The 27,209-nt window shown below is 35.2% G+C and overlaps 4 protein-coding genes across 4 annotated transcripts; all 4 read right to left on the reverse strand.

The window, feature by feature from the left end:
• Window positions 1-1,016: 1,016 nt before the first annotated feature.
• Window positions 1,017-4,610, reverse strand: LOC110712170 (inositol polyphosphate multikinase beta-like). The gene is made up of 2 exons (XM_021890613.1): window positions 4,446-4,610; window positions 1,017-2,053 (listed from the first exon to the last, which is right to left on the reverse strand). Exon 2 carries the CDS (start codon window positions 2,026-2,028, stop codon window positions 1,171-1,173), a length of 858 nt encoding a protein of 285 aa, XP_021746305.1. The 5' UTR covers window positions 2,029-2,053; window positions 4,446-4,610; the 3' UTR covers window positions 1,017-1,170.
• A 4,538-nt stretch (window positions 4,611-9,148) lies between these two features.
• On the reverse strand, window positions 9,149-13,537 carry LOC110712154 (ubiquitin carboxyl-terminal hydrolase 22-like). Its single transcript, XM_021890593.1, has 3 exons — window positions 12,196-13,537; window positions 11,403-11,521; window positions 9,149-10,644 (listed from the first exon to the last, which is right to left on the reverse strand). Exons 1-3 carry the CDS (start codon window positions 13,002-13,004, stop codon window positions 9,896-9,898), a joined length of 1,677 nt encoding a protein of 558 aa, XP_021746285.1. The 5' UTR covers window positions 13,005-13,537; the 3' UTR covers window positions 9,149-9,895.
• Window positions 13,538-18,766: 5,229 nt separating this feature from the next.
• On the reverse strand, window positions 18,767-19,487 carry LOC110712184 (probable steroid-binding protein 3). The gene has a single exon (XM_021890637.1). The coding sequence runs from the start codon at window positions 19,301-19,303 to the stop codon at window positions 19,004-19,006; it is 300 nt and encodes a 99-aa protein (XP_021746329.1). The 5' UTR covers window positions 19,304-19,487; the 3' UTR covers window positions 18,767-19,003.
• A 1,591-nt stretch (window positions 19,488-21,078) lies between these two features.
• On the reverse strand, window positions 21,079-24,589 carry LOC110712190 (ER membrane protein complex subunit 4-like). The gene is made up of 6 exons (XM_021890644.1): window positions 24,320-24,589; window positions 24,175-24,231; window positions 23,483-23,636; window positions 23,219-23,316; window positions 23,053-23,118; window positions 21,079-21,491 (listed from the first exon to the last, which is right to left on the reverse strand). The coding sequence occupies exons 1-6, from the start codon at window positions 24,446-24,448 to the stop codon at window positions 21,453-21,455; spliced, it is 543 nt and encodes a 180-aa protein (XP_021746336.1). The 5' UTR covers window positions 24,449-24,589; the 3' UTR covers window positions 21,079-21,452.
• Between the last annotated feature and the right edge of the window lie 2,620 nt (window positions 24,590-27,209).

Below are 27,209 nucleotides of genomic sequence, written 5' to 3' on the forward strand. Positions count from 1 at the left end.
GCCACCACTATCAGATCTTCAATTGTTGGTGGTTTCCAGATGAGAGATTTTCGAATGGCCGTCTCGGTTTCGTGGGTGAAGGTGAAGAATGAGGGTGGGTGGTCGTGGTTGGTGAATGGGGTGGCTAAGGGCAGGGGAAAAGGAAAGAGGAAATAAAAAGATTTTTATTTTTGTTATTTTTTTTTCTGTTTTTTTTCTATTTATTTTTTATTTATTTTATTTTTTTGACCAATCACAGGTCGCCACGTGTCAGGTAACTTGTTATAACAGGTTAATTGACCGGTTGGGACCATTAAAAAAGATCGGGGGGTAAAGGTGGGATTATTTAAGAAAATCCCAAAAGTGGGATTATTTAAAAAGAAAGCCCCAAAGGTAAAAATATTCCCATGAATTTTTTTAAATTATTAACACTAGAATTGATTAGAAGGAGAGAGAAAAAAACTTCGAGCTCTATTAAGAATTGATTATGACGTAGATGATGAAGTTGCAGGGGAAAGAGAATTCATCGATTTCTTTTGTTTGGGGTTTTACGGGTTAAGGTCTGGGAGTGTGTAGACTGGGATTGCTGCTTGATGGGTTTGGTACGTGATATTTTGTGGTCCACCCAAGATTTTTTGAAATATTAAAATCCTAAATAAAGATAAACTAATTGTAAAATTCAGTTATGATTTAGGAAATACGAGTAAATCCCAACTATCATAGAGGACTAAGTTTGTGTGGCTATACTTGTTTAAAGAAGTAATTCTTATTCATACATCATAGTAACCTCATTTATTCTAAAGGGTAACTTTATCTTGTCCACACCATAATTCATCATTCGATTAAAATACAGCTTACCGAGATACTTTGACTCTCTTTAGGTTATATATGTGAAAAGACAAATAGTCATATATATTATTTGATTTGTAACAATGTGTCCTTTTTTAAATATATAATTTTGATAATTTCTTGTACTCGTAGCTTGAGATAAAAACGTCTCAAATCATGCCTTATAAACTGTGAAAAAGCAGCAAGTAAATGCAACTAAAAAGAAACATAGGTGTGGTTGGGAGTGCCACTGCGTTAAAAGAGTGTTTAAAGATTGAAAGACAGTGTTTGAGCTTTAAACAATTGCCAAAAGATTCAACTCATCGATTCAATAGGGATGGTGAAAACCTACGCTCCGTTCTACTAGCAGTCTTTGTTGGTGTCAGAGATGAATTTGATCAGTGAGCAGAGCCCGCCCAAGAAGTTATGATCAAGAATGCCGTTGCCTTCAATAACAAGAGCAAAATCAACAAGCTTGATTGTAGGTGCCGCCTTTTTACCTTCCAGAAGTGATCCCTTGTCAAAAACAATCAAAACTGAGCTCGAATAGAAGTGGTAAATTGTTTGCTCCTCAAACCATGACTTAAGCTCCTGCAACTGTGCCAAAATGCCAGAAGAACCACCATAGACAGTCGAAGCAAATTTACAATCCGGTTCTTTTTTGAAATCTGATGCTTGATTTGATGAGACAAACTTCCTCAAAACCAACTTGACATCGTCAGCTGTATAGGTTATGGTCAGCTTTCGATCAGGCTTCCAATACCCTAAATCTTGATTCTCGTAGATTTGCATCCCTGATACCCTGAAACCCAAATAAAGGCTAGAGGTTTCTCTGTCTTTTTTGAAACATTTGTCAATGTACTCATCCGTGGCTTCAGGGTACCAAGTTCGAGAACCAATCTTAAAATCAATGATGGAGGGATTTGCATATTTTGACATTAAGTTTTCCATAACAAGATGAGGAAGGGGCCCAGATTTATCAGAAGCCTCAAGAGTCTGGGTGCCAAAAGATTTGGGGAAGAATTTGCGGATGTGATCAGGCACTCTGTCATCAGTTAATAATGTCTTGTAGAAATCAGCCTCTCTTAAGCCCCGATCATCCTTGAGGGGCTTGTAGAATAAGCCTGATTCGTCTACAAGTGGCCCAAGCTGACCATTAAGAGCCTGGTGTCCGGCAACCTGGTGATCTGGGATCTTAAACAATGGCACACTTTTTGACATAGCTACCAAAATTTCAGTAATATTCCTGCAGAACAAAGGAAACCAATACAGGATTCGGGATTTAGAATACCATCATCTCCATACCCTTTGGTCAACATAAATTGGTCATATGTCGGTAAACTATATTTGACAAATCTAAACTGTTTTAACTTGGTTTCTATGACATTAAAGAAAAATAATTCATGCAATGCAATCTTCAAGTCAATCTGAAAATTTAAGCAAGTTCTTCACGACAACTCATTTCTCTATGGTTTCAACTAATGTCGTACACTCTAAAACACGACTGCTCTGCCTCTCCTCAGGAACAGGTGTAAAAGTCAAGTATGCACCATAATACAGCTAACTAATGCTTGGAGACATATTTTCATTATAATTTTGTACACTCAACCTCAGCAGTCAGCAGCTTCCATCTAACCCTTTAGTCAAATGAAGGCTTGTCCACGTCTAGGAATCTAGGATAAAGGTATACCCTTGAGCAGGGAAATCAGTAAGAAGTTAAGAACCACATAGACACCACAGTGATGTAACATCTTCCTCCCTATTTCTTTGACATTCAAGAACATATGCTCATCTTAAATACATCATCAAGAACAACAGTCTCAATTTGGGTTGGGTTTTCTTCGAGCTAAAAGTGATCCTTAAAGATAAATTACTCTAGGAAGGCTAAAGTGACATCCTACTTAAACAACACATCAAGAATACAAGAATCAATGCAAAGCCAACCACAAAAGATAATGTTTAGCGAAGATAACGAATTACAGCCTTTTCAGTATATCCTAATACAAGAATCAAATAAGGTCAACAAAACTCTAAAGCTAACTCCCACCACATCCACCCCTCCTCCCCCTCTTCTATTTCAAAAAGAAAAAAATTGAAGCCTGTGTGCATGATAAATACAAATCCAGGGACGTTTCCAGAATAACAGTGAGGGACATTATCCTGACAATTAGTTTCTGACAAAACCGATTACCTAGTAGGCTACTAGGCTAGTACGCAATCCAAAAACAAAAAAAAAAAAAAAATCCATACAAGCCAAATCAGTTAGACAAAAAGAAGAATAAGTGGATAACTAAAAGGAAAATTAGCATCTCATGTCTTCCGTACTTCAAACACAGAACGCTTGAGCACAAAAACAAAAAAAAAACTGTGTTTAAGCACCAATGTGCCAAAATCAAGAATACAGGAGAGCCTTGTGCAGAAGATAATCCTCAAATTAGTAGAAGATTATCCTCAAATTAGTGCTCACACGCGGCACGAGACAAATGCATAAATTTGGTAAGTCAGGAATAAAAATTCAAGTTTTGCATTCAAAATACAAATTAGAGATATGGAACAGAAGAACAAAAGGCTACCAACTGAGATGTTAACATTATTATATATCCTAATAGCTAACAATATATCCTAGTAGCCATTTCAACCCAATAGATCCCTTGACCATATCATCCGCAAATCCATTAGATCACCTATTGGGCTATTGACCATAACTCCATCCTCCAACACAAAAAGTCGCTTATTGATTTCGTCTTCTGACCATTCTCAATTTCTCATGATCCACAAAGGCGACATTTTAGAAAAGAGTTTCAAACCCGGCTCTTTGAACCCGCTTTCTTAAGACTTTACCAATTAAGCTACTTCGACAAAACAACATAAACCCACATCTTGAATATGAACAACAAAACCCCACCTCTTGTCCTTATAACCTTAAGTACAACTGACATTAAAACAACTAGGCAACACACAAGGTATCAAATGAAGTTTTGAAAGGGCTTTATACACATCTAGAACTTCCTAGATTGGCATTAGTGGGACCTACAATAGATTATGTCCTTAATTAAGTATAATTAAGGGCATAAACAACTAATTAATCTTGATCCTTGGGATCTAATCTCATCTCTTCATCTCACATTTTAATCATAAACAAAAGCAAAACTTACTTTAAAATTTTGCACAGCAAAAAGCTGTTACCTTTTACCTGCCCATCTAAACTTTACAATAATTCCAAGCAACAATTTAAATAATTTGTAGCCTCTCGGGAGAATCAATGACTGCATATTTGTTTGCGCATGTAATCAAGAAATGATTCAAAACTCATTAAATAAAAAACCCAAAAAGAATTCAATTCAATAAATAATCAAGAAATTAAAAAAAAAAAAAAACAAAAAGAAAAAATTCTGCAAAAATTTCACATGAAAGCAAGAATTAAAATGTGAGAAAAAAAAAGTAGCAAGAGAGTAGGAATTATTCAAAACTCATTAAATAAAAACCCAAAAAGAATTCAATTCAATTCAATTAAATAAATAATCAAGAAATTTAAAAAAAAAAAAAAGAAAAAGAAAAAAATCTGCAAAAATTTCACATGAAAGCAAGAATTAAAATGTGAGAAAAAAAAGTAGCAAGAGAGTAGAATGGAAACTAACAGAGAAATCCCAGAAACTAGAAACGTTTCTTGTAAATTCTGAAAGTAGAGTTGCTGCTATGGCTAAGCCTTTTTGATTATTTAATTTTCACACTCTCTCTTTAACTTTTGCATAAACTGGGCAGAAAAAAAAGGAGAGAGAGAAGAAGATCTGGGGATTTATTAATAAATAAAGAAACGGACCTTATAATATACGGAAAAAGACGTGAACAAAGGGACCACCTTTCGCGCTATTGACGCTAATAGTGATTAGAATATTAATAGGATTTTAGGAATTTAAAAACTTTCTAGGTTCGTCTCATCTCATAATGTACTAGCATTATGACATACAGGATGTTTCACGCATTTATAATAAAAAATGGGATTTTTGACAAAAGTAAGCTTTTGTGGGAAAATATTTACGAAAGTGGTGTCGTGTCAAAAATATTTCCCAAACTAAGCTTCTGGGGTGAAACGCTGTCTCGGACAGCGTTTTACCCCCAGTTTTTTATTAAAAAAAAATTCAAGAACTAAAACGCTGTCTGAGACTGCGGTTTATGTATTTGATTTTTTCTCAACCTTCGTATTTCAAATTTTAAATACAAAATACTTTTAAATGAAACGCTGCCTCAGGCAGCGTTTATTATACAAACATAAAGCGTTGTCTGAGGCAGCGTTTTGTTCTGTATAATAAACGCTGCCTCAGGCTGCGTTTCTTGCGGGACTTATAACGAATTCCAGTGGGTTTTCTTGTCAATCTCACGAAAGCAACTTACACTCTCTCTCACTAACTCTCATTCTCACAAACACCGAACCACCGCCCTTGCCACCACCGCCCTTGCCACCACCGCCCCTGCCGCCGCGAAAGTGACCTAAAGTTGTTGCCGGCATTGTCTCACTCACTCACTCTTTAAATCCGGGTAAACCCTAAATTCGTAGTACAATGTTGAATTTTACATTGAATAGTTGGTAGTTGATAGATGTTGTATGTTGTAGCACATTGTGATGTAAATTGTATTATGTTGTTGATAATTAGTAATAAAATGTGGAAAATTATTGGTAATTATTGATGAAAATGTGGTACATTGTTGAGGAAAAATGTGGACGAAATTGATGATTAAATTGTCGACGAAATTGTTGATGAAATTGTGAATGATAATGTGGTTTGTTGTTGATGAAATTCTTGATGAAATTGTTGATGGTAATGTGGTTTACTATTGTGAAAATAATGATGAAATTGTTGATGGTAATGCGGTATTAGTATGTTGATAGTTGTATGCGGTAGTAATAGTTAATGAAATTGGTGATGAAAATGTTGATAGTGAGAATGGACTTGTTTCATTGTTGTCATATTAGCTACACATGTAGGTTATCGAAATTTGATATGACTTTCCATTGTGAAAGCTATGTATGTTATGTATAGTTAAATAAAGGTTTTTATACGTTGGTTTAGAATTCGATTATTACTACAGGCCGGGGATATGGGTGCGATGGTTGATGCACTTTCAGATGCCTTAGCAGGCGTACCCACCAGAGCCCAGGTCGAGCGGGTGCGAGATATGGGCACACATAGCTTGCAAAGATTTGGCCATGGCCATCTCGTCCACCCGAGGGACGATCATGGACGCAACTCATTCCATTCACAATTCGACTTCGGACAGAGCAGTGGCGCAGATGATTTCCATTCACAGTTCGACTTCGGACACAGCAGTGGTGGAGGTGATACGACGGGGTCCACACAGGCAGAGGATTACTTCATCCATAACACCGCTCCCGGCCACACCCAGGATGACACATCATCTAGCCAGCTGACTCCACCACCCCCGCCCCGAAACCCATTCACCACCATTCGGCAATACGCGAGGCATCTTCGTAGACGGGGGGAGGACACACAGGATGGAGATCAGTTGCCTCCAATACATGAGTCCGGATAGTTTTAGTTAGTTGATCTTTTAGTAGTACTCAGATATTTAACAATGTTGTATATAACGCTTACATTATTAATACAAGAAATGTTTTTTAAACGACTCTGTGTACAACTTGAAGTTTATTTACCTTATTTGTCCGAATTTGACTGTTGTCCACTTATAGTACCGTTTCACGGTGGTTGTACTGTTGTTGGGGTTGTTTCCGATGTTTCATGGTTGTCGGTGGTGGTGGGAATGCTCTTGCATTGTTCAGGGTGTTTTGCATTGCATAGGGTTGGTCGAGAATGGCGCCCAGTGGTGGGGGTGGTGGTTGGTGGTTGTGGTGGTGGTGGTTGTCGTTGGTGTGAGTGGTGGTTGATGGTGGTGGTTGTGGTGGTGGTGGTTTTCGTTGGTGTGAGTGGTGGTTGATGGTGGTGGTTGTGGTGGAGGTGGTGGTTCATAATGGTGAGGGTGGTGGTTGGTGGTTGTGGGGGTGGTGGTAGTCGGTGGTGGGAGTGGTGGTGGTAGTTGTGGTGGAGGTGGTGGTTGATGATGGTGTGGGTGGTGGTTGTTGGTGGTGGTGGATGGTGGAGGTTGATGGTGGTGGTACTGGCTGAGGCTGGTGTGCAGGGGCAGCAGCAGATGGACAGGAACAGCAGCTAGCTGTTGTTGATGCAGTCCAGCAGTAAAACGTTGCCTCAGGCAGCGTTTTATGTAGTGAATAAAACGCTGCCTTAGGCAGCGCTTTACTGTAAAACATAAAACGCTGCCTGAGGCAACGTTTTACTCTGTATACATACATAGTAAAATACTAAAATACCAACAGAAAGTCAAACTAAATAAACCGCAGTCTCAGACAGCGTTTTAGTTCTTGAATTTTTTTTAATAAAAAACTGGGGTTAAAACGCTGTCCGAGGCAGCGTTTCACCCCAGAAGCTTAGTTTGGGAAATACTTTTGCCACGAGACCACTTTCGTAAATATTTTCCTAAATAAGCTTACTTTTGTCAAAAATCCTAAAAAATGATCTTAAAAGTATAACAATTGAGTATTAAGGAATTGAAAGTTTGTGTTTTAAATAGAATTGGCAAGAAAAACGATCTTACAAGTACAACAATTGAGTATTAAGGAAATGAAAGTTCGTGTTTAAAAGGAATTGACAAAATGACATTGGAACATCTAATATGCTTGGATACTTGCTCTCTCATGTAGCGTATTAGGAGTTGGTATGATGGTTTTTTCTTTAGATTTTAATCAGGACAATTCTTAGAATTTACAATATAACCACTTTAAAATTAACACCAAAAAATAACTTCATTTATAACTTTCATTTTTATTTACATGTTTGAGATGGCTTTATTTACCTCTAAACATAAATATTTTTCGTGCATTACCACAAATTCACTCTAGGGCTTATCAATGTACAATTCTCATACAACTCTGTATTGCTAGTTACCAAGTACATCATGGTCTAGTGATAAGGATTGAGTCTTTCAATCTTGAGAATTGGGGATTTAATCTCCATTAGGGGCACTTTAAGAGTATTTCCCGTACCTTCCCCCATATCCTCAAATTGTCTAATTCGCAAACTTGTGAAAGTTTTTAGTAGAAGCCCTATTATATTATAATGTACTTCGTATTATGTATTAGATCAATGAATTCAATATTTTGAAATATATTTTAAACATTACAATAATAAATCTCATCAATTTAAAAAGTTTTATAACATGAGCACCACATTATATTTAAACCATTAATATTACCGTCTTTTTTATCACCTATTCACCTGCCAAACATCCAACAATACAAGGTTATCTACTAGTATTTACCATCATTTTTTTAATCACCTACTAAAGATCCAACAATGCAAGGTTATCCCATAAAAATAAACTTACTAATGAAAAAAAATAAAAAAATCAAATTAGATAAACAAATTGGTCATTAATATATACCTGAAGTTAGAATTTTAATGTACAAAATATCTAATCAAGTTCATACTTCAAAATAATAGAATAGCGGAGTTTTTGGCCACTAGGGAAATAGACAAAATATGGGCCATCAACTCATCAACATGACTCCATGAGTGTTTGTCACAAAGCATAATTGATTGACATGTTAAGTATCTACAACTCGATCCAGACAAGCATGTATCAAGTAGCTTAATTGCCTTAATGTGACAAATTGGTTGCACCAAATTTTGCAATATATTTCTACAACTCTATATACCAATTTCGAGAAAATTATCATTAATTAATCACGTTAATTTTTCAATCTAAAAGAAGATAACGCATCAGAATAGGTGTTGTGATATTGGATAATTCTAATAATATATGCCTTATTTGTGACCAGTAAAAAATTAAATGACTCATAGTTCATCGGATTTTTTTTTTTTGTTTTGAGGTGGGGGGAGAGGTCGAGACGAGGGATCGAGCTCATATTTTGGGGCCGTATTCTAAAAAAAAAAAAAAACACACACACACTTGCTAATTTTCGGTATTTTTAGGGATGATTATGAAAAGAGAAGTTATAAAACCTAAAATTGAGCTTAATCTTAGCTAACCCGAACTAGGATTAATCTAATATGACGAGTTGATGACCCAAGTGTCTAGGTTTGACCATTCAAATTTTAGTCTTTTAATGCCCAACTTCATAGTCTTCTATTATAGGTACAACAACTATAGAATAGAAAGACTTTCTGCATAAAAGGCAAACAGATCAAGTCTTATAATATAAAATGAATGGCATAAGCAAAACAACCAAGTTAAATCACACCATATGATCTAATTCTTCAGCAGATTATGCAAATGAACACAAAGCCAGTTGAAAAGGTATACTCAGTACAGAATTTTTATGATATTGGACTTAGCCATTTCATAAACAGTTAACGGCGACATGCCTATCAAATTCATAATTTCACAATTGCTATTCGCAAAGATAAAAATAAAAATAAAAATCTCTATGGTTCGACGAAGTGAACATTGACCACCAAAAAATTCTAGGTCATTACAACATGAAGAAAATATGAGAAAAATCAAGCTAAACATAACTGTCCGCTTATTCTATACAAGAAAATTTTGTTTTTGTTTTTTGTTTTTTGTTTTTTTTTTTTCCTGGAATTTCCTTACCAAGATATTCTGCAAATGTTTTAAGTTGGAGCCCTTCGGTATCTCATATTTCGATGAGCATGATATCACACCCTCCAACTCTGTTGCTGCAGTTTTTTATTAGCAGCCTATGAAAACTTTGAAACACATTGAAGCTTCTGGTGCCTGTATCGATTAGAAGCGATGGCTTCATCGACATTTTACTCTGCAGTGTACCTCATCAGCTCCATTTCAAATACTACGTAGGTTATTCAGGAACCTCTCAAATCAAAGATCAGCCAGATTTCACTTGGGTCCTGCATATCTCAAGCATGCACCAGACAGGCAGTTCATGCAAAGATGAGGTCATTTCCAAGTCTTTGCAGATGACTTCTTTTAATTGGCAGCTTGTATGCGACCTCCACAGGGTCCATATGGCATTTTTTAAGCCTCTTAAATCCAGCAGAAAACACGTCATCATCAATCAGCAACAACCTGCTATAGGAAGAAATGCATCTCTTCTAGGAGAAATGGGCGAGCAGATCAAGTCATCACTCGTTTTGTGATACAGCATTTTCTGCAAATAGAATATCATATAGCACTGAGAAGCTCTAACAGTCGCTTCATCAACCTCTAATATCCATGCATCATCACATTTATACCACTGGTTATGCAAACGTAGAAAGGTGACATAGTGCCCAGATTCAAGCATCCCCGAATGTGTTACTACAGCAAAAATCTCATAGTCTGTAACTACATCAGCTTCATCATCTTCAAGAGCAAACATTCTATTCCCATGCCTACTTCTGACTATAGACGATGACATATATGGGGACATATCCAAAGAGAAGGGAAACTGTACGTATTGGTCAATCTTCTTGGAAACTTTTCGGACATGGGAATGCTCAAACCTTTTAATATGTAAGCAGAGAACCAAGGGCAGCTGTCTGAATGACAATTGTTTCAATGATTCATGCCTTTCTTGACAATTTCCGCAATGAAGCTTCTGATCAGATCCCAGCTTCTCAGACCTTGTAAAATGACCCAGGCAACTTGATAGCGTTGTCATGTTGTCGCTGCTACTTGCATGGGTTGTTTGGCTATCCAAGTCAAGAGATATGTCGATAAAAGGATCATAAGTAGTTGAAGTGGTCCCACATACAGTGCAAGACAAATCTGAACGCAGAAGGCCGGAAAATACCCTATGTGCAATGCACTCACAGTCTCTTACATCTGTGACAAAGAATATTCATTGTGTTAGAAGAGGGATCATTATATATAATAGTTGGTTCATCAGCACTAACTACTTCACACATTTCAACTTCCAAAAGTACTTATTTGACCAATCTTTCCGAGGTCCTGCAACTCTTATCATCAATTTGTAATAATAAGCTTGACTAATAATGTGAAAGTACAAGTGTAACTAACATAATAAAAGACCTATACGATGCTAAAAGTTTGATCTTAGAGGTTTTGAAATCCAACTGAAAAGCTAATATTTATATGGAAAATAGGAAGTACTTTATTCTTTCAGTTACTAATGAATTCTGAAGTTCAAGCACATTTAACATTCATAGCATTAGTCATTTCCAATGAAACAAAGAATCTATCTTTCCCTGTTTTCCCTACATTTATAGCAATTTGAACTGATATTAGTATACTAATGTGTGGGAATCAACACACACATTCCAATAAACTATTTCAAACAACCATATAATGAGAAAACATGAATTTCCTTTGGGGAACAGACAGTATCACATAAACAGCTTAGAAAAATTCCATTATATGCTCCATTCAAATTTCTTTGGGCCCTCATGAAGCAGAAGACAATATTTGTGCCTCATATTATACAGTTAAGGACAGTGATTGCATTTCAGAACAAATTTCGTCGCTCTAAACTTACACTATAACTTAAAGCTTTCTTGATATTGTTGTGCCACAATTACAAATCAAAGACGGACAAAGCACCTAAATCTAACACTAACACCCACCTCCATTCAGCTTCAAGTTCTTGGATTCTTTCTCATGTATTTGGTCAAGAATTGATATAAAGAATTCATGTGCATCCTGCTGCTCATAGGTTGCATGATTTTCTGAGTGCAACCACCAACTGTAAAGACAAAAAAGAAGTTTTTATCTCAGGTGGAATCACCAAAGATGCAAATTCAACCGAAACAGCAGAAACCACACATCAATTCAAGCAAACAGTCAAAATACACTATCCATTTAAACCACAATTCGAAACAAAGATATACAACCCAACTACAAATAATTCATCCCAAAGCTGCCCCATGTTTCCATCCACCACAACAACAATAACAAAGCCTAGATTCCAAACCACAAATCGAAACAAAGATATACAACCCTAATATTAAAAAGTTGTCCCAAAGCTTCGCCATTCCATCCAATACAACAACAATATCAAAGCATTAATTCCAACCCAATCAGAGTGGCGGCTTCATAGACCATGATACCAACCCCATGAGTCAAGTCAAGTCAAGTCGCTCACACGGATCCTTCTCCCTCACGCATTCCATTCCAATGCAATATGATCCTCCCATAAATTGATTTTAATACTTCGTATATCTTATCCAAAAACACTAACAATTCACAAAATTCCTACACATTACTACTTATGAAGCAATAAGATATACCATATCAAGATTCCAATCAAAATGGCACATTATTCAAGTATACAGCATGTAGCATTACTAGTAACACTTAATCTCAAACATTATGAATGAAATGGAGATAAACATCGAATCTTCGAATGAATGAGGATACCTGTGAAGAAATTGAGCAGGGCTATAAGGAGATCGTTCACCAGAGAAAACAGCAGTGAAAAGATCATCAATATCACAAGGCAAACACAGCTGATCAGATGACCTTTTCTTACAAGACTTTCGATGGCGGCTGTCACTCAAGAAGTAATTCCTCAAAGGAGGAGCATGAAGCAATGCTTGCAACACAGAATTCATAAAACAAGTACTTCCCAAATTGTTCAAACCCCTTAATCCCAAAGGAAACACCATTTTTGACCTCGGATCTCTTCTCAAAACAACTAATTGTTTCGATTTCATCAAATCCAACTCAACTGATGAAACTTTCCTTAAACTACTACCATTACAACCATTACTACTACTAATAGCACTAGTACTAGTACTAATTTTTGATTGAGTATTCTTAATTTCCTCGAAATTTTGAGACATGAAAACCCTGTCAAAATCAGGATCATACACCTGATCACAACATACACAACAATATAATTCTGCTCTGTCAAGATCAACAGCTATTTCATGGCCATTATTAGAGTCAGAATGCAAATGGGTATGATTTGGTGAATCTGAATTTGAGAAACAAGAAATTGTTGAACAAATTAAGCAAATGTAAAATCTACCCTTATTAGACCCAGAACAAAAACTGCATCTGGGGGCAGCATCTTTGTGACTAAAAAAGATTGGATTTTTAGTATTTGAGGTTGTTTTCAGGTAATTTTTCAGGTGGGTATAACATTTTAACCCATGTTTTAGCTTGAGATTTGAGAGATGTTTACATGGTTTTGGGATTGAAAAAGATGGGTTCTTTGTATACATCTACAATCAACAAAATAATAATTTTTTCTAAAAATAATTGCGAAATTAGATGTTAGATTAAAAGCAAAAATAAAAACAGAGATCTAATCTTAGAAAAAAATACAAATATTAATGATTGAATTAATAGGGTTATCGAATGATATTATTAATACAATTAAAATTTGTAAGATTGAAGATAATACAAAGATGAAAGAACAAATCTTGATTGATAAAAATGAAAGATAATAATAAAAATAAGAAGAAAAAAAGAAAAAGAAAAGGACTTTTCCAAGACAAAGGGGAGGAGAAGAGGGGGTGGAGGAAGAAGACGGGTGGTGGTCTAAGACTACTTTAGGTGGGGCGGTGAGTTACTCACATAATAGGGCACTCACACTTTCTACTTCATTTGGGATTTTTGCAAAAAAAAAAAAAAAAATTATTTTATTTTGGTTTTCTTATAATTAATTTTTTTATATAATTAAAAAAAATTTCTAACTTTATTTTTCTACCTTATTTCTCGGGGTTGTACTATTATTGGGAGGGTATGTGGTTGCTTTTTTGCCTTGATTATTGTCAATTTGGCATACATTTTGAAGAATTCATGAAGTAGACTTCAAATAAATTGAGGAGACTTAACTAAATAATAAGCTAGATGATTATGTTTTGAGTATGTAAGTATGTTGATGTTGGTGAAACTTGTCTACAGTATTGTCTTTCGCGACTTTTTATGCTTGACAAATTTATTTGCTAATATAACTAGTTTTATTGATTATCGTTGTATTGGTTTACATTTGTATTGAAAGGTAACATAAATGCATAACCTTTAATCATAAAGCTAGACAATTAAACATACTTCCTCCGTTATCTTTTAAATGCAACACTTTTTACGAGATTAGAATAGGTAAACAAGCACTTTATCAAAATAATTTCAACACTAAGATTATAGAAAGGTTAAGTACTACGTGTATAAATAATTTTAATTAATTGTTCATTTACATTACTTAATATCTTCCTCAAAATGCGTGCCAAAAAGGTGTGTTACATTTAAAAGAAAACAGAGAAAGTCACTACATTTAAAACTCTCACTCTATCCTCAAAACTCCACCTCTCAATTAGTAGTCACTACATTTTTTCACAAACAAATCAAGCAAATTTATAGCGTAATAGACCTTTTTGTTAATAGAACTATACATTACGGGTATAATGTATAGTTTATTTTTGCTACTTATTTCTATAATGTTCATTTGATTATCTTATGAATATGATATGTAACAATAATGTATAGTTTATTTGAATTTCCTATTTGAAGTTTGAACATTGGGTGGCTCTTACAAGCTCCATTGTGACCAAAATTGATAGAATGATGAAAGTCAAATGCCGAAAACTTAAGGTCATTTTTAAAACAAAATTTAATTGGGTACTATGTGTCAAAAACATTAAAGGTATTAAATTTCCAACTTAACTTAAAAAACAATGTATTTTCTGACAATTACCTATTTTGAATCATTACAGTTTGTTTTTTAAGAGTAGGATGCACATTATAATACTGCATTTTATTTTCATTATCACGAACTTCATCAACAAATTTACAAAATCATCAATGGGATCATCATAATTATATGCAAAACTAGGGCAGACTTGCATGTCCCAAACTCTCACAAGTCCAAATGAAAGAAGCCTATGTACGTGGTCTGTTCTTACATTTATGGACTATGAAAGAAGTCTATTTTTTCACATTGATCAGTATAAACGAAAGCGTTCGAGTATATGCTCTAAATTTTGGTGCCAATGTGCCTTCTAGGTTCCTTAGTTTTTTTGTTTGACTCGCATCATCGCATGGGCAACTAGGAATTTAAGAACCGTATCATTTAAACTTCAGTCTGATGGTGTTGCAAAAACCGAAAACACTGCAAGAAACCAACTGCCGCCTTACAAGTTGAGCTACTACGTCAACCAGCTCATGGTTTCCCTACCAGGTCGCTCGACACCACCAGTCAGCCCCACTTAGATCTCAAGCAGCTGATTAAAGTGAAAGAATCAATCCAAGCGTAAACTCACAAGGCTCAGTGAGCTTAATGCAGAATCTGGGGTTGAGTATTGAGTTTAAAAAGCAAAAAGCTTAAAGCATAGCAAGAAAATAGTGCAGATCATATACACTCCTACATCGCAACAATCACAAGCTAAGTTAGCTAACTGCTTCTGGTATACAGATACTAGTAAACAGCAGCAATTGTGCCGTAATATATAGACCAACATAAAGTCATCTTGCATATCATGAACCACAATTTCATTTCATTGCATGGAAGAGGGACATATCTTGCTTAAAAACCTCCCTTCCAAAGGGTAAGGAAACATCAGCTGAATGAATAATGTTTACTTCGGAAATTCTAAATATTGAGCTAAAGATAATATGAAGTATAATCCACTTATGAAAGCATTTTATCAATATAGTTGTATCCTATGTGACCAACATCTATAAGGCTATAACAACTGATGTTAGATCTTCATCAAGTAAAGGAAGCAACAAAGAGCGTGCAGCTAAATAAGATGAACATCCATGACAACTTTTAAGCCCGACAATTGGGGAAACAACCAAACCTTTAGCAATGTCAGACATATAACTAAGCTCCTCATGTTTCTCTCTTTAATGCACCTAGCACTACTCAAGCACAATTTCTTCATTTTACTGCCAACTACCAGTGAAAAAGTATACGAAAACATAGCCATATGACATCAACCAATTTTCATACATGATAGAATTTTGTAAAGGATAGCTAGCTGTCATAAAAAAACAGACAAACATCTATTGTTTTCAGCACATAAAAGAGCAATGTTCCTCCAACTGATAAGACACTAAAATCGTAACAATCCACAGGATGCCAAGGACAGGGTGTACACATACAAGTCAGAAAGATAATCATAGCGGAAGATTAAACCCTTCATCTTCCAACAGATTGATTTACAATTCTAACATCTAATATCCATGACATGAATCAATTCCAACTTCCTTTATAGTAGAAAAGAAGCTGTATACTTTTTCAATTTATTGGGTGTTAAACAAAAGACAGGCGCAAAATTATCCTTGAGTTAGAATGAAGATATTGCTTTTCTATAAAAGCATCAAAGAAGAACACATCTTTCACAAATCATGAAACTCACTAGCCCCACAAATTAGACAAAGATATGACCCATGATGATCCTAAAACTATACAATTTTGGAAACCGTATAACCAATAGCATAAAAGAAGATTGGAAAATATATTGAAAGAACCACGTTGAGATATAGAGCGTAATCACCTAGTTTATGTCAGCAGTGCTTTCTTTGAGAACAAAAAAACTCATATTGTACATCACATTTCAAGGAAATGTTTACAGACATTTGGAATTAAAAAAATAAAATAAAATAAAATAAAATAAATAAAAAAATAAAAAATAAATAAATAATAAAAAACCAAAGCTAACACACAAAGTTCAAAATCAACAGAACCAAAGTCAATCAACACCCAAACTGGGAGAGTGAAAAACCCAAAATAGAATGAGTAAACCAGAAATTTAAAAGACAAATGAAACAAAAACATGATAAATTGAGCTGCACCATCAGAAATTGTGCTGCAACAGCATCGGCTCAGATAATTGGATATGCAATAGAATTTTGCCGTGCACCAAGGCTCCCCTAAGACAAACCACAATCCTATTCCTTTTGAATGGAAGAGCACCACATCTAGCTTCAAAACCTCCCATAAAAAAAATGGAGAATAACCAGAAGTGCTGAACGAATAATGCTGGTTACTTCATATATTTCCACTATATAGTAACAAATAAATCTTCATAAAATCATTTCTTCAATATAATTGCATCCAATATAACCAATACCTACAAAGCTATAACTCTAGATGTCAAACCTTCAAAAAAAAAAAAAAATAGCAAGCTACAAAGAGAATACAACTTTATAGGCATAAAAAAGCCACGAAAACTGTAATCCAGACAATTAGGGGTAAACATTCACAACACCATAATAGCATTTTTGGCCATAGAAATAAGTTTCAAATGCTTCTTTTCTTTAATGTTAGCATATACTCAGGGGAAATTTTCTTCAAATCACCAACTTTAATGAAACAAGGATTTTTAAAATAATCATGATCTCAACCCAGTTCCACAATATAGTTAGAATCGTTATATTGCTTTCAGTGTCATAACAAACATATGTACACTTCAGCAAGAAATGACAATAGCCACATCAGCTATCCAGTGTGTTGTTCTATGACTCAAGGATTCTGGAGGTCAAAATTTAAATCCCTATCAATCTACAATTAGAGTTGAGGCAAACTATGAGGCTGACTTTAAAAGAACAAACAGCGTAAAGCATTTAACGTGACAAACAGATATAAACAGGGTACTTTGCTCGAAAGTAGGAGTGGCCTTTGTTTGAAATGAACAATTCATGACCAAACAACCTATGCAACACCTATCCAGTATCCAGCATGAAGATTGTTTAAGCCTATGCAACACCAAACAACAGTAGCTACCGTTAGTCCGTAACTGGCAACCTAAAAAGGTATTGCAGTGGTTTTGAAGTATTGACTCTAGAAAATAATTTGATTTACAGACCTGTAGCAAGTATCAAAACTGGAGTCTGATTTGAATCCAATGCATAGATAAAGACTGGAAGGAGAAACTGACACACCATCATAAATACGCTCTCCCCACCCACATCAAAAGAGCTTTTCTATTTATCGCATTTGGCACATCGACAGAGAAGGAAAGGAACAATTACCCTTTATCTAATATAAGCAAATCAATCACCATATTTCATGGTCAAACTACTATGCCTATGAATTAGCCAGAAAAACTGAAGCAGGAGATTAAATGTTACATCTTATAACAGATTGATTTATAATACTACGTCTCATACTACCATTAAATATCCACGACATAAAATAAACATTAAAAAAAAAAGTATAAATTCTTTATTTGTTGAGGCAGAAAAAGAAAATGCAAATGAGCTTGAAAGTTTTACAGATAATTTTCAAATCCAGATACATACGGTTAACAAACATTAAAATTCCGACTTTTCAACCAACTGATCATACAAAATCCTAGAAAATTCTACCTTTCAATTTTCAATCCCCATCACTACATCCATCAAACCATACACACAATTCATACCAACATTGAAGCTCAACTTTTTGATCATACCAAGAGTTAATTCAATCATTCAATTCTCAACCCAAATCACTACTTCCCTCAAACAATACACAAAAGTCATGCAAACATTGAAGCTGATCATACTAAATTCAATTTAATTCAACCATTCAATTCTCAACCCAAATCTTATAAACAAGCCATACAAAAAAGTCATACAAACGTTGATATCTGACTTTTCGATCAAACGATATTCAAGTTGATTCAACCTTTTGATTTTGAACCCAGATCATTGCATTCATCAAATTATACACAAAAGTCATACCCAAATTGGTATACAGCTTTACGCTCAAACCAAATTCGAGTTAATTCAACATTTTAAATATCAACCCACATAGCTACATTCATCAACCCATACACAGCGTCATGCAAACATTGAAATAAACCTTTCGATCAAACCAAATTCAAATTAATTCAACCGTTCAATTCTCAACCCACATCAATACATTCATCAAACCCTGCATAAAAGTCATACCAACATTAAAATTCTGATTATTTGACCAATCAATCAAAACCAAATTCAAATTAATTCAACCTTTCAATTCACAACCCAAATATTACATTCATCAAACCATAAAAAATCCAAAAAAATTAATATCAAATTTAACTTTAGAAAAGGTCAAATTATTAACCAAGTTAAACATTACAATTCTCATCAGAATTCCATCCACAACCCAAATTATTAAATTACACAAACATGCAAATTATGGTACGAAGTATTAGACAACAATTTCTTCCATAAATTTCACAACATAAACATAAGACCAACATAATTAATCATACTACTCCATTATTATTTTCAATAAAGATTAAAACTTTCAAACAACACGACCAACAACAGGGTACTTAGCTTCAAACTTCTTCTCCCAATCAGCAAGAACCTCAAGTTCCTTGTCAGAAAGGCCATCAATGTTGGAAACGACGTCGTCTTCATTCTTGCTCATCTTAGCAAGAGCTCTACTAGCATCTTTTCCGGCAAACATGGCGTAGGCCCCACCTGGTCCGTAGAAATTCTTGCCGGTTGAAACATCGAAAACCCGACCCTTAATTGCGACATAAACGGGTTTTGATGGGTCGGTTCCATCGTACTGTTTCAGCTGTTGTAGTGTGAACTCCATTGATGATGTTCTTCGGATGAAAAATGGGGTTTTTAGGAGAGAGAATTTGGAATTTTTGTTGGAAGGTGTGAAAATGTGTGAAGATTGAGTTGGTGAATATAAATTGTTGTTGGTTTGTATAAAGGAGTTGGCTTTTAGGGTCTTGATTCGCCTAATTGTTACGCTACTCGAAGCTGAAGGATACATTTTTAATTTTTATGTTACAATTGTAATTTTGTAATTAATTGAAAATTAGTATCTGTATTTATTACATTTTGTATAAACGAGTAGAAATTATTCAACTGCTCGATAATTAAAGTTGATACCTTGGGTCAAAAGTATTTTTCTATGGGGCCATTAATGTCTTTGTATTGATTTTTCCAATGATGCATTTAGATTTATATCGATAAAGATGGATGTAGATTGTGCACTCTGGCTTGTGTATGTGGTTTGTGTGTCTAGGATTTGACTAGGCCCAGTCCATTTCTGAGTCTACAAGTTACGTGATGGGTTAAATTTTTAAATAGACAACCCAAACTTTACGTGATATTGTGTTTTACACTTATACTTACATGCATAGGTCAAACTAAACTTATTCCAAGAAAATTGTGGTTTATGCTCGGCACGGATTAATATGACCTAATGTCATCACTATGTACCAGTAAGTTGAATATGTATTGAAGTGGCATGAAGGCCGATCAAGCACTACACAAAATCGACCAAATTCGGCATAATCCCTCCACAAGCCTAACATGGCATGCCGATGGGCCATGAGCCATGCATGGTAACATCTTCGAAATTTGTTACAAGCACAATGGGTTCAACGTGCTTAAATTGACCACATTGCACAAACAAAAATGTTTAAGTGGGCTTGACACAATACGTGGTTGGCCTATGCAAGTATAGTATGATATGATTTCTTGGTCAATTCCAAGCACAACCCATTGGGAAGTTATGTAGGTTTGTGGCTTGTTTCATGCCAACTGTATACACCGGGTATATGTAGAGATAGACGTATCCAAAAGACATATATTTACTCATTTTGCTCCATAACAATGAAAAAACGAGCAACCATATATCCTTGAATATGCCTAATTGTCTTTGTCTATCTTTTAAGTGTACCAGAGTGTAAGTAATACTTCTCCCACATTTCTTTTTCATTTGTATCCATTGACGAAGGCTTTGAAGTAAAGGTTTTGTTCATGTGGTCGATAAATCAAGTTTGTACGAGTCATCACCTTCTTTCTCTGTGCTTTGTAGGATTTAAACACAGACTTTAAAAACCATCTTGCGCTTGTAATTTTCCAACTTCCAAGCCTCTACCAATTGGAACCCCCTGACTAAATCATAACCTCAGCTCAGATGGCACTGCAATTCCAATATGAGACACAAGAGCACATTGTACCTGCATAGCGGTCCCTTATATTCCCACCACCGCCCTCGGCCTCTCGAGGCCAAACTACTCTTTAGCTGCTCCACCACAGTTGAGCATACCGCATACCCGTCAATAGGTGGAACTCACTACCTTACAGACACCTGCCTATTTGTTCGAAGTTTCGAATGAACGTAATTTCAAATGAACTAAATGCTCCACCTCCCCCGGGCATTTCATCACTCAATTAGGTACCTTATATTATATAGTGCCAGTAGCATGCAACTCTATTACCATGCTATTGCTACATTTGATAGTGCTGTATGGTTACATGATGAGAATGCAATCGGTAAATAGTTGAGAGAACTCAAATGAAGAAAAAGATTGAGTTAAATTCTCGACCAGACTGAAAACAGAACTTTACTATAAGCGCAAGCAGAAAAAGAAAGATTAATTAGAATTAGAGAGTTCAAGTTACTGTTTATGCCTTCTGGGTTCTTGACCCTTGATACAGCAAAAACAGATTGGTATATAAAGGACCTATGAATATAAGAAATGTCTAGCATACTGAATCTCCTGAACTTCTTCATGTCTCCAAAAAATTCGCAAAAAATAGGAACTGTCTTGAATATTGCACATAAAATACGAAGTCCTAAAGTATGATGTGCAATGATAAACCTGATCATACAAAAGGAATCAACAAAACAGCTATGCATCTTTGATATCTTCTACCAGGCTCGTTCCCATCAAGCTATTCTTGTAAATTGTAGGCTCAACGAATGAAGGATTAGCAAGCAATTAATACAGAGGCAATCCACCACCGGAAAACTCAACTTCCTGAGAGTAGAACAAAATTTTGTCAAGATTATAATCAAAATTGAGTCCAAGATACAAGCTCGTACAACATTAATATAGATGGTACAATAGACTAGCTAGTGACATGCAAGATATTTGAAACCCCAACATTATTAATGCACCTACCTTAAATGGCAATCAGACAAGAAAAAACAGCCTAAAATTTCCTTCTCTCCACCAGCTTAACAGTAATTATTCCTTCCTCAGAAATTAACAAAAATTATACTTCGTCTGTGCATTTGTGCATACATGACTGGTAGTGCACCCTCACATATAACATAAATAAAAAGAACATACCACTAGTATTGAGGATGAAGGACATAATGGAAAAAGGTATCACTACATCAGCATTCAACAACAATAACTAAAGGAGCATCGACGTGTATTATACATCAATTCAAGGATGTGTCAATCCATTAGGTCAATCATCTATCCAAGGAATAGTGTCCAAGAAGCTATCGAGTAATGATATATCAGTATCAGAGCAACTCCATGACAAAGAGCCATAGTAGAGCTGAGGACAGAAGACTATGAAGGGAAGATTCTTGGGGTTGGATAGCTGATCAAAAGCACCCCTAACATATACAAACATCAAGAACAAGTATGATGATCTATTTCATTTCACCAATAAATGTCGTTATCCACTATTCTCACAGCCTTTAAAAGAGTCCTGTATAAGCATCAGTCATCATATTCCTTAAGCACACAGATGCAACTATTTCATATGAAGAGTACAGAACTAATTAAGAGTATGTACATTATCACATCTTCATAACAACATCACAGTGGTTCTTAGCACTTAGTTCCATCACCATTGAACAGTTTCATACTTTCATCACTACACTTAAAAGATCGCAATTATGGATTTGTTTTCGACAACAACTTGCATATGTTCACCGTGACATATATCTACAGGGAATCATTGTTAAAACTTGGGGGGGGGGGGTAAATTGGAAACAGGTTGCACCAAAAGCCTCAAAAGTTGGATCATATGGGAAGGTGACCAATAAGGATGGGATTTAAAAAAATCATATCAATCACCTCTGGTATAATCTTGGCATTCAAGAACTAAAGATGGAAATCACCTCTCTGCTTGTGAGGGGCAAAGATATATCATCTTGATCTCCCAACAACCACCAGTATAATGCAGAAGTCAAGAGCTCTTAACAAAATCTAAAACCCCTATGATAGAAACAAAACACCGCATGGCAATAAAAGTATTCCAAGCACCAAACTCTAAAAAGACTAAAGCTAAAACCCCTATGATAGACATGGAGTCATGGGCTCAAAAGCCATAAGCTTATACACTCTAAAAGAACTGGTCTGAATTAAGCTTTAATCAAGAATATTGACCTTTAGACAGGTTTTCAAGAGCTTAATAACAAGGACACTTAGATATAAATCATACATGATCATTAACTAGATCAAGAACAAAGGTATCCATCAAGGCATCACATCTAAGAATCATCAGTGGTTTTCTCATATTGTATGTCACCAGAATTCCAAATAATAAACAAAAAAAGATATAAGGTAATGCTAGAACCTGAGCAGGAGGTAAAGATGACACCCAATCTGAAGCATGTGTTGGGAGAAGACCCAGTGTGTTCAGCTGCCAGTACGAAAATAAAAAGGTATAAACATTGTTAAAAAAAAGAAGAAGAAAAAACCCTATCTCCTTTCCAATACAATGCCTTAGCTACTCAAATTACCTTCCAGATACCAAGGGCAAGTCCCACCATATTAAGAGCAAGGAAGACCAACTTTGGCCCTAAAAGCTCAACTTTGCTGTCCTTGTAAGGCTCGAAAACTGTAAAACAAACCAATTTTGATTGTCATCAAGCTATCATATTGCATCATACCTACCAAGCAGAAATGAAAAAAAAACAATGTACTCGTATATGTTATAACTACTACAGTGTCATATAGAGGATAAAACAAACTCAATAACAAGACATTCAAGTAGATGATTGTACCTTTTCCAACATCTCGAAGGGCACTAATGGGCTGCCAAAGAGCTGAAAAAGTTATACCAATGCTAAACAAATGTACGGTGCTTCCAGACATCCACATCATGAATCCCATCATCAACAAATTCTTTACAGGACCTTGTGCAACTTCCCAAGCTTTCTATATACAGAAACAGAGTACAACGTTAGTTACATGCTAGTCAATAGTAGTCATAAATCCCTCCTTCACTTACTACAACCAAACAACAGATTCCGTAATCTTATCTCATGACACTATCTATCCAGTATGAGGCGATGACATCTAATTGAGCAATGACTTCAAATTCAGAAAATTCTTAGCTTATGAAAGTGATTCTCACTTCAAAGCTATCTCGAAACCCAACCCGTCTCTCCTTACATTCAAATCAGCTAGCCACACTACAAACAATTGTATTTCTGTTCAGATACACTATCTATTGGGTATCACACCACGACATCTAACAGAATACTACAATTTTAGAATAATCATACAATCAATTGAAGATCACATAAAAGTCAATAGTGTCGCAATTTGATTACAACCAGTACTATCACATTCGCAAAATTGATTCAAATTATGCTAATTAGTAAGCGCAGAACTAAATAAAGTCCTCGATTAGAGTAATAAATTGCCAAAGAAAAACATAAACCCTAATCTAGTAAAGATGATTAGAATTTACCTGAGCTTTCCAATTAGCTTCAGCATCCTTCTTTTGACGAGCAACAGACGAATCTTCCTAAATCATTACAACAAAAAACAACAAATTAAACCCTAATTTCACAAATTCACGATCAAATCGAATAAAAAAAAATCGAAATCAAAACCTGATCTTGAGAGGCGCGAGTGAAACCAGGAGGATCTGGAAAGTCGCGAGTAGAAGGAGCAGTGGAATTATCGGTGAATTCAACAGCCCATCTTCTTCCTCCAACCATAATTCCTTTACCTTTCTCCATATTTTCTCTCTCCTCTTTCTGGGTTGTAGGCTCAGACTTTTTGTTTCAAGTGGAAGTGGTTGAAGACGATGAAGAGCAGATATTTTTTTGTTTAACAATTTTACTCTTGATCTATAATTGCTGCGAATTACGAAAACTTCGACGTCTAGTTTGAAGCCTCCAATACTATGTGACCCATCGTGGATTCGTGGCCCGTGTATTAGAGATGTCAAAAATTGACTCGATTCGATCGTAATTTAAATTTAAAATGGGATTCGATTTAGATTTTGATTTATCGACAATCAATGGCATAATGTTTTTTTTTTTTTAGGATGCCCAACCAGTTCACTGGAGCTTAGCTCTAACTACATTCGAATCCGATCCGGGTCACACACCTGGCTTATAGTGGGTGAGTCTCCTAAAAAGAGTTTCTGCATACGGTGAGGCTTGAACCTGAGACCTCCTTAAGTTACATCAAATAGCTTACCACTTGAGTCAACTCTTGCCGGTCATGACACAATTTTTTAGTCAACTAAATTGACACCTCAATGTATTGTTCGAGTTGCTCGTTTCACACGTGTTGGTAAAAAGTTGTTGCTATTTCGGCTTAAATTAAAATTACATTTCAGAATTCTTTCACTTTTATATTATTTTATGCTTGTTACTTTAGTTAATACTTGTGATCACGTAGATAAGTTGTAATTTTGTCTTTCTCTTCATTTTCTCACTCCCTTAATTTTGTGCACACCTCCATATTTCAATATCAAGGAATAGAGAAAGTATAATGTTATCATTGGTAGTTTTGCAAAATAATCAAAATCGTTTAGACAAAGTCGAATATAAGTTAATTCTACAAAACTATTAGGCTCAAAAGCAACTAAGCCGTAATGTTAGCAAGCATGAAACCTGTAAACACCTAGATTACATAACAATGCACTATATTAGCTGATTTAATTTACACGAGCAAAATCTGATCAATTACTAATGGTTTTTCGTCTATAGGACACGTGTGTCCGAGCTTAAACGAAAGAACAAGAAGGTATAGAAAGAAAAATAGCCATCCTAGGAAGCCAAGATCGTCGCACTTGCTACACTTGTATTTGCTAAGGCCAATTTTGGCAAACACAAATTCTTCAAAAAGGCGGGTGTACGTAAATTTATTGTAAAACGGGTTAAAGTTATGTTAAAAGTAATTAAAGTTACCCTTTGTATTGCTAAAGTTATTATTTTTCTATGAATAAATTTTATCTTATAAAAAACTTATAATATATTAAATTGATCATATTAATCTTTATATTATGTAATCATGTATCTATAAGACATTACACATTAAAATAAAATTCAAAACAACGACAAATTAAAAGTTACCCATTAAGTGGTTAAAGTTACTATAAAAATAGTTAAAGTTACCCTAAAACCGACCGTTTTACAATAAAATTAATGTACACAATACTTATTGTTTTACAAATACTACGATTGATAGGATTATGTAATTCAATAGTCATATAAGCAGCAGCAAATTAAATGGCCATTCAGGACAGTAATCCATGATATTTGACCACATACATGTTGAGAAATTTAGCATGTTGCTTCGAAAAGGTCTCTTGGCTCAACAAGAACAGATTACGAAATAATCATCTATATAAAAAATTATTTCAGTTGAAATTATTTCAGCCCTAAATTTCATTATTTTAATAATTCTACAATTATTTTTTGTTAAAAAATAAATCAAGATTGTTACTCCAATGGCATAAATGAGTAAATGAATGAATGTGGTTACTCTTATAAATAAATAAAGCTACCTATACAAACAAATAAATTAATTAAAGATTACTCTAATAAATCAAAATGTGGTTAGCCACACACAAAACGTCTCAAATCTCAAGAAATCATAATGTGCTCCTTATACGTACTCCACAGTCCACAACCGATGACATTGATTTCACTACTAATTTTAAATCATTAAGTCAACTACGAATGTATATAGTACACAAGGCAACAAGAGAACGCAGAGAGGTAATAGTAATAATAACGCTAAAGTCGTTAACAGAACATCAACAATGCTGAATAACAAACGTTTGATTTTGTTGTAGGCCTTGTTGCTGCGTTTAACGGTTGAACTTAACTCAGCATCGAAAGAGCTCAAACACGGCTTAAATGGAAAACAAGCCATAATTCGATTACGTTCATCATGTGCCTGATCAACATCAAGACAATCATTTGACTCGGCGATCTTGTCTAGTGCCCCATTGCTTAGATTATAGGCAAAGATGGAACAATGGTTAATAAGAAGGTACATGATCGGAACATCTGGATGAAAGGCGAGTGGCCTTACCACATTATCCGCAACAAGATTTAATTTAAACAAGTCAGGGCTATTGCTAGATTGTAGCAATGGAACCCAAGACCACGCGTCAACTTGTGTTGTTGAGCCATATTCGTCAAGATGATGCTTCCAAATTAATAGTCCATTCGCGCTATAATAGGAGAGGTAAAGGGTTCCCGCACAATCCCATAAGCTCTTGTGCTCGTACCTCCTTAGCTCGCCGTGCACTTGTTGAGGTAAAGGAAATGTACATTGATTAATAATACTAAAAGGACTACTTTCATCACCCCTAAATGTTATTGCAAATCCGCAATCCTTGTTAGTTAGTACATATAAATAAATTGAATCCAAACCATCAACTAAGGCAACATAATTCCTTTTATCCCAAAGACAATTGTGGTTCACAATTTCATCATCCAACACCAAATTAAATCTTTTCCACGACATAGTTGTAGA

This window comes from Chenopodium quinoa, unplaced genomic scaffold (genome assembly GCF_001683475.1).
Source record: "Chenopodium quinoa cultivar QQ74 unplaced genomic scaffold, ASM168347v1, whole genome shotgun sequence".
NCBI lineage: Eukaryota > Viridiplantae > Streptophyta > Magnoliopsida > Caryophyllales > Amaranthaceae > Chenopodium > Chenopodium quinoa.